This window comes from Crocodylus siamensis, chromosome 1 (genome assembly GCF_052110815.1).
Source record: "Crocodylus siamensis isolate JL-2025a chromosome 1, ASM5211081v1, whole genome shotgun sequence".
NCBI lineage: Eukaryota > Metazoa > Chordata > Crocodylia > Crocodylidae > Crocodylus > Crocodylus siamensis.
In genome coordinates this window covers 361,450,933-361,465,221 of record NC_143395.1, presented here as the reverse complement: position 1 = coordinate 361,465,221, position 14,289 = coordinate 361,450,933, and the positions used below count along the sequence as shown (strand labels likewise).

Genomic DNA, 14,289 nt, shown 5'->3' with positions numbered 1-14,289 from the left:
TCACCAAAAAACCTCTCCTTATCACTCAGGCTACTGTCACACTTGTCACTTGACAGTTCTCTTGTCCCTGAAGACAACACCCCTGGTGGCTTGCCTTGACTGTGAGGGAAGAGGTGAGATGACAGCCTTAAACTTAAAGCAGGCATTTGATAGCCAGGCAAGGTAGTAATCAGGGCATTCTTCTTCAGCCTCAGCATGAGTTACCCAGGCCACCTCTCAATCTGATCCTCAGAGTGGTGATCAGCATGCCAGTCACTCACACTGAAAGCCTGGGCTGTAGACTAGGAAGAAGTTAGCTAGCAAAGAATGTGGTAAACCTAAAAAGGATGAAGGCAGGCAACAAGATACGCATTGTGAAAAAAAGAGTAGGGAATATCTAAAAACACTCCACACATTGGTGTTAAACAGACATTGCTAATGTGACAGGAAATACTTGCAAAGCTGAGTACGCTGAGGAAGAACCAGAATCTGCTATAAAAAAGAAACACCTGGAAGAAAAGGGAAAAAACTGCAAATAACTAGCTCCTCCTTTCCCTTCACCAAATTTACCATAGGGGCGGGGGGCTTTGTTTTTGTTACCATGCAACATATACAACATATACTGAATTTTGAGTTTTCCACGAGGCTGAAAACTAAGATACTATTCACAGACATAAAGCCCCCCCTCATCAAACTGGATTTCTTAGTAAAGGCTGAGGGACTGCATCCTGTGCTCCTGTGCCCTCTCACAGCTGGGAGCTGGGACCCCACATATTCCCATAGCTGGAAGCTCCAGTCAGCTGATTTGGGCTCCAATCTGCAGGACTGTAGCGGAGCCAAGCTTATTTGCTGGTGCTGAAGGAGCCCAGGATCATGATCACAGGCTCCCCCTGCACTAGCAATACAGCACGGTTGGGACCTGATCTCCCATTATGCCCCCTGTAATACACGTAGCATGGCAAAGGGCACAATTGTTGGGATCACACGTCAGATCTCACCACATGTTTAATGTCTGTCAGCAGCCTGACAGATTACATTGCCAAAGAAAGAAAACATGAACAATTCATTTTCCAGTTTTAAGACCCATTCTCTATTTAGGAAGTCTTCGGAATCAGCACTGTTTAATCACTTTGATGTACTCCTGCTTGGCTTTAGATTTACACAGATAATTACTCACTGGTCACGTCTACGAGACACTTAATGCACAGTAGCCTAATAACACTGCACAATACAATGCCAGGCAAAAACGGTGCTAACACCCTCCTGCACACTAGCATTAGGCTACTTCACAGTAAGTGTTATTAAAAACCCATGTGCTGGCACTACTGCGCATTTAGTTAGTACTTCATTAAGCAAGTACTAAATTAAATGCGCAGTAACTACCATGCATTAATGAATGTGTAGACAAGCCCTCTGTTCACAATAAAGCCATAAATTTTTATCTGGCAAGTTAAGTAGGCTAGATGTAGGTCATAAAACACAAAATCAACTAATGATTTTAATAGATAATAACGCATGCATACATTTTGGCTAACCTACCTTTTAACATTTTTTCTGGAGACTCCACAACTGCTTTTCAACTTGAACACTTCCCAAGCATTGCATCACATATACATGAATTATCTCACTCAGGATTGATATATCTATGCTTTAGAGAAAACACTAAGCACACAACTTTAAGTTACCACTTAAGACAAGAGGCACAAAGTAGTCAGAAAGGCTAGATGTAATGTCCTTAGAATTAAGAAGAAACCAAAACTAACTTCTATACTGTCCTCCAAAAAGCCATGGGATTTTTGAATGGTCAGAACTTTGGTTTTTATGTTTCAAACCAAGGTAAGCACAATAACGGTTTTCTAACTCCTGCTTAGACAATGATGTATTAGCTCTGGGTGTAGACAAACAACAATTGAGATGCTTCCAAGCATAAAAGGCTTGGAAACATTTTAAAAGTTCTAAGCCCTTAACCGCACATACGGTCCTTGAAAGCACTTCTTGGCTGGAGTGCATAAAAACTGGGGTGCTAAAAGATGCTGTGGTAACTTGCTCTCCCTGAGCATGACAAATCTAGGATACCTGGCCTATGCCGTGCTCCTCCCTCCACCCTGCTGGCACTGGAGAGGTACCCAGGGATTGGAGTGCTAGGAGAAGCTGGGAGTTGAGGGCCCCAGGAGCACTTCAACTGCTGGGAGTCCCAGCACTGTGACCACTGCTGATCCTAGCACTAAGAGGAAAGGGGGGCTAATAAGGGACATACTTGGCTATGCAGGTCTGGGGACTACTCCCCATGACTCTGGACACTACTACTCAGCATGGGGTAAGGGTTTACCCAGCTCTGGCCAGGAGAGCGCCCTGTGTGCTCCTTCTCCTTGGATGTGTGGGGATGGGCAGGGATGAAAGAGGACAGCACTGCTGGCTGCTGAAGCAGCCAGATATCCCCATCATGCTTCCTACAGTGCACACATATGCAAGAGTGAAGTGCTTCAAAAACAGCAGTGGTATTTTTCAGCATTTCAGCTGCTTTAGGGATGGTTCAAACGGCACACAAGTTTGTGCAGCTGGCTCTCTGACACATTTCAAAGGCACCTGAAATGTTTCAGTTGTTACTTCTGTCTTCACTGTCTGTTAACACCCATCTACTGTAAAGCAACAGCGCTATTTATCATACCATCCTCCAAACTGTTTCACCCACGGACATAACAAAACCAACTCTACTTGTTGTGAGAGCTGTGGGGAAAAAAGAAAAAGAAAATACAGAAAATATAGAATAAATGACAGTTTGCTAAAAACTATTACAACACATGGGATTTGTTTATTTGAAGCCACTGCTAAAACCAGGACAAATTTAGTGCAACCCAAAAGTTCATAATCTGGTAACTGAATATATTGTTAAATTACAAAAATGGCAAAAAATGTCACCATTATACAGTACAAGACCTTCATATAGAATTCACTTAGTACAGTTACATAAACATTTATAAACTGCTTTTGTTATACAATTGAACCACTAACTGGGCTGTGAATTGCTATAACATTGCACAAGCAAGCAGCAGTTTCAGCTAATAATGTTTAGTATTAATTATTCAGATGCAACAACAGAACAATGACTCTCTAAAACTACAACTCCAGCTATACAATAGGAATATACAAAGATGATACAAAATAAAGTGACTACAGTGGCCAGGCACTGTACTCTCAAAGCTCAAGTACAGTGCGGGCTTGACAGTAGTGGCTCTTTCTGAAAGGTTAGAATTCTTAAACTAAAAATAAATCATTTCCGAAACCTGAATTTTCCTCTGCAAATAATGTCAGTAAACAGCTATGCAAATAGCAGTTCTTCTTGTTCTGGTGACAGTGTTTACTACTTAGTGCACTCGCACCTCCCATTGTATGAGTAGCTCTTTATAGAAAAGTTCCCATATAGTTGCATTAGAAAAATGCAACATTTAAAATCCAATACATTTTTGAGAGACACCATTAGTACCAGAATGGAAAGTTTCTGGGAACATATATATTATGCAAATCACATTTAAATAAGGTTTAGGCTTGAGTTATTACTTCATGTTTTCACACTGAAATATTACAACTTGCCTATGGTTTAATTTTATCATATGGTCACATTAGACATTTAAAAAAAATACTTAGTCTTAAAAGCTGTTGATGATTTTTTTTTAAAACAGATTTATAAAGGAATTTTTGTGTTAAATAGTCTCATATTTCACTTCTATTTTATTCAGGGGTCCTTCTCAAAAGTGCTTTATTTATAGAAACTTAAAAAAAAAAAAATCAAAATATTACCAACCAATTTCCAATATAACAAAAATCCATTTAAATTTTGGTTGATAAAGTATGTTCTTCTGGAACACTTGAAGCCCATTGCACATATTTCCCTCAACCTAAGAAAGTCAGGTTTCCCTTCTTTCAGCATTTCACTATGTGTGTGCGTGTGTGTATATGTATAGGTACACACACACACACTATGCCTAACAAAAAAAATCCTGCTCTATTTTACTTGCCTATAATCCAGATTTATTCTAACTTAAGAGATCAAAATTTCACTCACTGTTATTCACAGTGAATTTGCATTTCCACACTTGCATTCAAGAGGGAATGGATTAAATAAATTTGTTAGTGGAGTAAGTACAGATTCAATTCAGCACAGAACAGAACTTTCTTCGGTAACAGAATATGTCATTGAGATATAATAAGGATAAGGATCCCCACTAAATTTAATAGATATATCATATTAAAGATATATATCATTAAGTAAATCAGTAATTTGTATTTTATGATTAATATCCAACAGGTAACTCAAAACAGTCTTGAAGCCAGATGCCAATGCCTGAAGAAAATAAGTTGAAAGTCCATTTATAAAATAACTACAAGTTTTAGTTAAAAATGAAATATTTTTCAAGAAAAACAGTCTTTACATGTAGGATTTGGAAACTATGCTATATTACTGAGAGAAAAAATAGATAAAATTAGTCTCTAATATAATGCCATTTAATGGAACTACATCAGAGATGTTCTTTCACCTACAGTCTCCAAATAGAATTCTATGTAAAAATTAAAGAACTATCACTTGAGTATAAATTGACTTGAATCCCTGCTTAACTACTATTTCGACCTTTATACATATGAGTTTGCACATCTTGCTATTTTTTTGTAGGAAAGAACGTTATAAAAACGGAATAATCTGTTAACCAACTTTTTAATAATCCACCATATGCTACAAGTGTGTTAAAAATAGTTGAGCCTGCATGGAAATTTTTGAAAGTCTTCTATTAAACAGATAATTCTGTATATTTACATTTTGCTTTGTAAATGTACACTTTTTTTGTAAATCTCTTAATTTGAGATTCAGATGGAGACATGTAAACCCTGTACCAGAATTCTACCTCTATGTTCAACCCTTGAAATGTTATTAAAGTAAATATGGTTTTAGGGGCTCCAATCAAAAAAGGATTTAGCCAGATCTTGTTTTTAAGAACCACTTGTTTCTGTTACTTATTTTTCACTTAAAATCAAATTGTTGTTTGCGATCATTTTACTGACTGCTCTGGGAAACAGGAGATTACAAACAGTGCAGAGTTTCAAATTAGGACTAAGTAGAAAGAGTGTGCTCTTAAAAAAAAAAAATTGTCCTAAAGACACATCGGGGGGGGAACCCCCTTAGTTATTTAGTTTTGAAACGCTGTACAAAAATGACTCATCACTTTAGTCCCATTTTAAAGATGGAATCAGTTAAGCAGTTTCCTATAGACCACACAGAATGAGTAGCAAAACTAGGATTAGAAACGACAAGTTCCTACCTCCTAGTGTTAACTATTAAATCAACAGGACTACTTGACCCATATAAAATCAAAAATTGTCTCAATTTTTTAAAAAAAATGCAACAAGACATTATGGAATCTTGCAATTAATGAGGTAATACAGGAACATAATATTAAGATGAGGTAATAATATTTGACCATACTTAAGGAACTGTGGAATTCTGAAGTGGTGACAGATCTACATTATATACACTTATCTTGAAAACAGATCTTCCATAAAAAATAAATAACCTTTCAATTTGTTTGTTGTTTTTTTAAAAGACCAATATCTTTACCCTGTCTCAAGGCAGGTGTGTATGTTTCTTTTTAAGACCCACATTACTATATAAGCACAAGATGATCCTAAGAAGAATGCCCTAATGAGTACTGGAATGCTCCTTTAAGGCACAATGGCACTACAAGGAGAAAGCAACTGGACTCGCTGCTGTATACTGAGAATCTCTTGAACGAGGGGTGCTTACAGACATGGAAACAAATAAGTAAAACACTGGGTTTTTGTTTTCACCACGGTACGCCCCCACACCGAGCACAGCGCATGCCCAGAAGAGGAATCACGTCAGTTTGACCTGGTTCCCCAGTATCTGTATACCTTGTGTGCTTCACCAGAGCTTTCTGGCCTTTATTTCTGGCTGATTGAATGATTTATTAGGTAAAAATGCCCAAAAACCCTGCTGAAGTGCATGAACTATACAGATGCTGGGGAGCCGGGTCAAACTGATGCAATACCTTTTCCAGTAAAGTGCTGTTTTGTTTTGTTCTGTTTTTCCATGGCTGTCAACACTCTAGGGCTAAAATCCTGAGAATGGCTCTATACATGCAATTTCTACTGAAGCATTCAACCTCTCAGGATCTGGTCCCAAGTTTGGGGCTATAAACACCACCACTATCTACAGTATTAGTGAGAGGACTATTTCAATATTTATATCCCAGCAAAACAAATGCGCCCCCATGATTCTTTTGCAGTGATGTCATTAAGGTGACAACCTCACGTTCAGGGCTCCCTACTTCCCTTACGCACACAAAAGGATCTGTAGAACAAAAAAAGAAACTAACAATACTTCCAAACCACTTGATATCTAAAGACACAGGGGCAAAAACCAAGTGCAGGACATGTTGACAGCACTGATAAGTAACCTATGAGTTCCATCTGACAAAAGATTTGATTAAAAGGCTTCTTTTAAAACAATCAAGCTACTTAAGAAAAAAATGACAACTGAATTTGTAGCAACTTTCCTCCATATGTTTTAATTAATTTTATGATTTTAAAGTGCTCGTTGTGGCACAAAATGATCTCCTGAATAAAAATAATTTTATGGAGAATGAGAGAGAATGGTCAAAAAATGGCAACACTGCATGACGAAAACATTCAATTTTTTTGCTATTGTTAAGAAGGAAGCATAAGATGATTCTTCAAAACAAAGAATGTCCTTAAAATGGTCCAAAATAAAAAGTTTGGTTTTGTGGGGTATTTTTTAGCAATTCAAACTTAAAATCAGGCGATTAATAAGGTGTTGTTATAGGAGGGATCCTCTAACTCCCATTTTAGACTGTCATTGTCAACTACTGTCATAGACCAGATTTTTCTTCAAATAATAATTCAATCATCTGAACATAGCAGTAATACAAGAGTGCATGGATGAAAAATACTCTGATACAGATTATGAAGATATGCACTGGATAAACATACTGGATACATGGTGTCACAAAGCACTTACAGCACAGCTATATTGACTTTCACCCCAAAAAGCCTCTTTAAATGCTGACTACTAATGGAACATTCATCAGCTAAATCTTAAACTAAATTTCTGGGTTCTCCTCTCCTTTTAAAAGAGGAATGAAGTGAAGAATAGTGAATCTTTGGATTTTTCAGACATTTTCCCGAAGCCAACCAAACAAAGGTTTATTGAAACCTCTCTCTCCATCAGAAGCCTTCTCCATCATTTCACAGTATTTCAACACTGCCTGCAAAAGATCTCCCACCTTCCAATCTCTTTCGCGCAGTCTTTTTGAAAGCTAAAGGGGGGGAAAAAAAAAGTTTATTAGCTTAAAGAAGTAAATAGTTTGACTGACTGACATTTATAAAAATTCTCTGTGAAACATCAGGTCATATTAGAAGACCAGCTGTGAAGAGTTAAATATTAATCCACAGTTATAAAAACAAAACTTCCTCAACGATCATGCATTTTTCCTTTAGCTAGCTTCCATAAAAATTTCTTCTCTGGGCAGTGACAATTTTCAAGTGATATAGTCCCACAGCTATGTATTTTGTGGTTCAAAGCTGTAGGAAACAGGAAATTCTGAATGCAATATTAATACATTTGCCACTACCCCAAAAATATACATGTAATAGACAAAAAACAGACTAAATAGAAGGATGTGGATTTTCCTTACACAATATATATAGTGTGGTTTGGTTGGTATATGCACTATTCTACCCTCAACGGAAATGCTGAACTCCATAGTTAGAAAATTTCAGTTTCTTAAAAAAAGTATTAGTTAAACCTCCACTTACAAGCAGAAGTTAGTGTGGTTGGCAGCAACTTTTTCCCTTAGTAGGTCACAGCAAGGAAATTTCCTCATCTATTACCCTGAGTTATATACAGTAGAGGCCCATCAGTACCCTGAGACAGTTAAAATTCATACTATTATCACCGAGTATAAGAACCTTTCAGTTTTGCACCTTTTGATCTATTCCATTATTATGCCAATTGTTTTCTGCCCATTTAGCACATCCATACTTGCTTGAGAACTGAAGGCTGTTGATTCCAGCTTGAATCCCCTACCCAATAAATATTCTAATTTTGGATTAAGAAGAAACACATTTAAGTAGGGAGAATACTCTTTAATGCCCTGAAGTCAGTGAATTCTATTATGTAACATTTCTACAGAATTTCAAAAGATACAAAACCAATAAGGTTTTATAGAAATTATTCTTAAAACCAAAAGAACTTTATCACTTTTATAGTCTTATTATATCCTATGCTACAGATTTCCTACTGCTGGGATGTACCTTTCTATTTAATACTATAACATTGCCAGAGTTATTGTATTCAATTCTATTTCTATTAAAAACTCTGCAGGATATTTCTGTAAACTATGTCACACTTTTGAAAGTACTTTTGAAAATGAACACTAGCATGCTAGAGGATGGTTTCACTGTTTTCAGTCAGAAAGGGGTACAACCTGAAGTAAGGCAGTGATGGGGCTACTTGCTATGTAAGATAGCAATTTACATGTACAACTATATACAGAGTATGTACAGATAAACAGTAACAGTATTACTTCTCTTATGGAAGAATGCCAGAAGGGACTTCAGGTGGTCAACTAGTCCAAGCCCCTCCCCTGTTTAGTTCAGGAACTTCTCTGTTTAAACTCAGTCAAATGTTTGTCTAACCTGAATTTCAAACCTTACAATGACAATCACTGCACAGCCTAACTGTTCTAGTGCTTAACTGTCTTCACTGTTAAAAAGTTCTTCTTAACCAAATTAAAATTTCCTTTCTTGCTATTTAAGCCCATTATTATTTCTTGCTCTGTTCCCTGTGGACAGCAAACAAATAACTACAATCCTCTTTTTTACAATCCCCTTTTTTATCTGATGACTTATCAAATCCTCCTCAGTCTTATTTTCTCTAAAGTAAATAACAATAGCTCTTTCAATTGTACTTTTAGGTCATGTTTTCTAGCTCCATAATATTTTTGGTTTCTTTCCTTTGGACTCTTTCCAGTTTGTGATGCCCAAAACTGGACACAATTCTCCAGCTGCGATTCTACCAGTGTGGAACTGTACTGTCATCACTCCCTCTGCTTCCATGTAACAACCTATTAATATATCCAAAGATGCTTTTTCCTTTTTTTGCAAAATGCACTGAACACTCATATTCACTGTACAGTCCACTATAACCCTCCCATCCTCCTTTCCTGCAGTACTATAACCTAACCAATCATTGCTAATTTTTATTTTGCGTTTGATTTGGAATCATGATCATTTTGAACTCTAATAGTGTCCTCCAAAGGGTCTTCGGCTTGGGTGACATCTGCAGATTTAACCGCACACAATTCTATTCTTGAAATAACTGCAGTTATGTGACAACCTAATACTAGGCTACTTTTCAGCAAAAAATACATGCATTATGTGCGCACAAGCAGAAACACCCACAAACATATATCAGTAAACAGACTGAGCTATACAAATTATCCAGGCATCAGATATAAACAAACCCAGGTTTAAAACAATGTATAAACATTTCATAAAGATTTGAGAAATAAGGATGCTTATTTCTCTTAATCTAAATATGTTTGGCTGATGTACTTTAACTCAAATATTTTTTACTGCTTAAATTAAATATATTCTAAACTCCTGTCAGTTTCTGTAAATCAGAAAGTAGAAAAAGTCAGAATATAATCATACAAAGATGTACAACCATGGCATCTGGCTCTTGTGGTCTCATGTCAGTTCAGGGTTCAAAGACCAATCCCATATTTTCTTCATCAGACTAGTCCATTTCCTACTGCCAGAAGACTAATATTTGAGTTTACTCAAATAGAAACTTAAATGTTTTAAATGGCCGGATGGAAGCCAAGACGCCTACAGTAGCTATTTGGCTCAGTTCTGCTCCTTTGAGTCAGCAGCTATAATTAATTTTCTCTTATAAAATACCTGTCATCTTTTAAGAACTGTTTACATTGCTTTATTGCTGCTCATAACTCCAGCTACGCTATTTTTTAAAATCCTGTCTTCTTCAGACATCTCATGCTTTTTTCTGCATTTGAAAAATCAGTAGCAAGACGACAGATTATTAATTGAGTTTACAAAAAAGGGAATATATAAAAGTTGTATAAGTGCATGAACAGGAAGAGACAATCATGTTAACTTCAAGCATTTCATTAGAGCTATGACAAGACATGGGATTAGTGTCCTACCAGGCCTAAAGGCCCTTTCCATTTAAGTGTAAGCAATGTCTTTGATAATTTTGTTCAGTGATGAGAACTTTGACTTGTGTGTCTGGTCTTCACTAGATGAACTAGCATTAGGTTAAGATGGTGTATCTCTTGTGGACTAATGATAATTTCTAAAACTAGTTCAGATTAAGACCTAATGTAATTTTTTAAATTAGTATTGTTTTTCTCCAACCATTCATATCCATTCAATCAGGCTTCATAATGGAGTTGTTCTGTCCTCTTGATGACAAGAATTTTCAATTCCAATATGCTGGCTTCAATTCCAATATATGTGGCTGTTACTTCACAGCTATTTCATTTTATATACGAGGATTCAAATTACAGCCAGTGGGAGAGTGCTTTTCAAGATCAAAAAATTAAATGCCTGAATAATGATTTGGAAGCATAATTTCATCAACTCATTTTTGAAAATTCTGGTTTCTGCCCACAATATCAATCCTCTAAATAACAGTTTGTAAAAACAAACTTACTTTCTTTCCTAGTAAGACAAAGTGCAATGTACATTTCAAAAATGTATTTTTAAGTAATTTTTTGAAAGAAAAAACCCACATTATTCAAAACAAACTCTTTGAGTGACTAGCAACTGTTTATTTTGTTTATACAGTATCTATGAGGTGGGGCCTGGTTCCCTGACAGGCCTACAAATTAGGTAATTTACATGCAAGTGAATTGTAACATTTTGTAAATTAGATGGTTTTTTACTTTACTGAAACCAATGGAGTTACTACAGGAGTGAATCAAGTCTTCCAGTAAGAGTAATGGAGTCAATTCCAGAACCTGATTTGTATACCAGTTAGACACACTCTCATTTCCTATCTGAATTTATTCGCAGCCAGTTTGCACCCACTTATTCTAGTGTCAACATTACCCGTATGTTTAAATATCTCATCTCCCACCTCCTAATGAATTTTTAGAAATATTATATACTAAACTTGTAGTGTACAAAGCTAAGTAAGCTCAGTTCTCTTACTCTCCTCTAAGACAGGTTCTTCTGATCATCCTTGAAGAATTTCTCTAAACCAGTTCTGGTCTGAATTCACTTTCTGGAACATGAGACAACAGAACTGTAAATAAAATCCATGATGCTTTATCAGTGTACAATGACATTCACGCTATCACTAGTGCTATTAGCGCACCTTATATACCCAAGATTTGTATTTTCCTTTTGCATAGACACATTTTACTGGTCACACACCAGGTCTTTCTCCTTTGTTATATTTAGATTTCAGTTTCTGCTACAAATTGTGTTATGACTTTGATCTTGTTAGACTTTGCACTTGGTAGTAGTAAAGACCATTTCACTTCTGTTACTTCAATCTTTAGTCATCCAATTCAAAATAAGCAAATTCTTAAGAGTTTAGGAAAACTGTTGATTCTCCAAAATTTTACTCTGGTGATAATTTTCAATCCTAGTTCATGGATTACAAAATCTATAAACAGAAATATCTCTTGAGTACTTTCTGTTCTATACCATATTATTCAAACTGCAACAGAATACTCTGAAAATTATGCTACCTAGTTTCAGGCCACAGGAAAATGGGGAGTTCCTGAGCCTGATGACATAATTATTATAGCTGTGGTTTGATGATTAAGTATAAACCACACAAGGTACAGGAAAAAGGCTGCAAATTTATGACAGATGGTCTGCACTGCTTTTCTGTCTCTTCCCTGTATCTGACTTCTGTTTTCTACTTCATTTGATTTTACTCAACATGTTACTATACATACACGACATCTTTTTACCTTTCACAGTTCAAAAAGAAAGAAAAACAGTATTTCCACCCAATTCAAAACAACATTCCAGAAAAGCTTAATCAATACACAATATCCCGTTTTATCCTTCTGTTTATATTTAAATGCTTTTTAGACTGCGTGATCACATGGATAAGTCAATGACTTTTTACTTTTTAAATTAAGACACTAATACAAAACAAACATTCACCAATCTACCCAGGAATAATTCTACTGTGTTCTAGACTCCTTTGAATTGGTACATATGGATTTATCCCACTAAAACTTTAGAAAATGCATTCTTTTCCCCACTTGCAAATTCTGAAATACGGAACTGCTTTGACTGTTTTAAAATTCCAAAATACTCAACAACTCACTATCTCATATTTCTCCCAGAAACTAAAAAGAGGCTTATGCTCTCTCAGGTAATATGTACCCTCTCACAAACTATGTTGCCATTAACATTCATCTTAGCAAAATCTTAAAAGGCAATTAACTTCTCTCTTATATGGCAAGATCTAAACTGGAACACATGGCAAGCGATCCTTCTTACTAGCCTCACCACCTAGAAACAAAAACACCCATGCTTCTTTTTAATCAGCTTCTTTTTAGCACAGTAATTTAATATTGTAGTTGCACTTCCCAAACTTGATAAAAAGCACTATATCCCAAAGGTGGTGGTCAGCAGTAGCAGATTTTTTAGAAAGGTTATGCAAATACATTTTAAATTATAATCTGCTGTTTTATTCAGGAAGAGGAATGATTTTACTATTTTTTCTGAATGCAGGGATGCAAAGTTTTAATTCTTATTGTGACACCACCTCTCTCCATGCTGCAGCTCTGGCAGAAGAGGTTTTGCCAGCTTAATGATCAGGTGTTGCTAGTTTACAATTATATCCAAGTACTTACTTCCTTTCAAACATATAAACTATTAATATAATACCCTTAGTTACCATATATTCAAGAGAGTCTCTCACTTATTCTCTTCAAGGGTGACAAATACCAGTATCTGACAAGGCTCCTTCCCAATGTTTTACTTACTACCAGCTTTCCTCTTTGAAATAAAAACTGCAGTTGTTTATGGATGGGTCTCAGCTCATGCATGCATGACACCCTTTTAGGTGAGATTTAGAGTCATCTCACAAACAAATTTTTAAAGATTACCTTCCTTCTAGCCAGGCAGCTTCTCTGAGATGCGAGATGCCTCTGTGGCCGTGTCCAGACAAGCGAGCATGTGCCTATTGCGGCATCTCAAAGCAGTTTGAAATACCGCAAGAGGCACACTAGGAATTAAAAAATGTTCCCCACACTGCATGTTTGCAGTGCAGAGTCTAAATTTGATACCAGGAAATCCCAATATAAAAACATGCTGGAAAAAAGCGGCACAAGGCGCACTCCTGAAGCATACCCAGAGGCTACTGGAGGCTGGGTCCTCCAAGGCGACAGTGGCACCCCATGCCCCTGCTGCTTCAGCATGCTGCCTCAGTGTGCTGGGGCAAATAACAAGACAAGGCTGCAGCAGCAGCTTGGACCCCAGCTCTGTCCCCAGTAAACAGGGACATGGGGCAGGGGGTAGGAATGGCACTGTGAGGCTAGGAGGAACTGCTCAGGAGGGGTGGGTCCCCCACCCACTCCCCACACAGCACACATCCCCCCCACCCCACCCCACCCCACCCCCAGCAGCAGCAGCAGCAGCCATTACAGTGTTCTTGGCCCGCTGTTAGCAGAGACCCCCGGTTGTGCGGCACCACCTCAGACCTGGTAGCTACACATGGCACTGGCCCAGCTGCTGGTGTGCACCATCAAACAGCACCAGGTCGGCTTGGCCCGAGGGCGCATGGGACACGTGGAGGCGGGACCCAACCCAGCTCGAGGGCATGTGGCCCCTGCGTGCCATGCCAGGAGCTGCAGATGATACAAGAGCAGCCTGATTTTGCCCAAAAGGTCGAGCCAGCACCATGTGCCGGTGCCAGGTCTGAGGCAGTGCTGTGACGCCAGGGGTCTCTATCAACAGCGGGCCACGAGTGCCCTGACAGCCACTGCTGCTGCTGTGAGGGAGCTGTGTGCTGTGCAGGAGGTGGGCAGGGGACCCACCCTGCTCACGCAGTCCCTCCACCCCAAGACAGTCCTTCCACACCCACAACTCCCCGCCACAATCCACCTGCAAGACCCACATCACCAAACCACTCACACAAACCCTCCACTCACATACCCACCCACAAACTCTCCCTACAATCCACCCACAGACTCCACACGCCCAAAACCTCTGCACAAGCCCCACCCA

General features: G+C 37.9%; 1 protein-coding gene across 7 annotated transcripts in view; it reads right to left on the bottom strand.

Annotated features, from left to right (window-relative positions):
• Positions 1–2,771: 2,771 nt before the first annotated feature.
• Positions 2,772–14,289, bottom strand: part of AKAP11 (A-kinase anchoring protein 11) — a 62,100-nt gene continuing 50,582 nt past the window's right edge. For all 7 annotated transcript variants that reach the window (XM_090025137.1, XM_090025129.1, XM_090025147.1 and 4 more), the window contains one exon: positions 2,772–7,325. In XM_090025137.1, the coding sequence (XP_089881263.1) occupies positions 7,179–7,325 (147 nt within the window). In that variant the 3' untranslated portion in view covers positions 2,772–7,178. The remainder of the gene's footprint in view (positions 7,326–14,289) is intronic.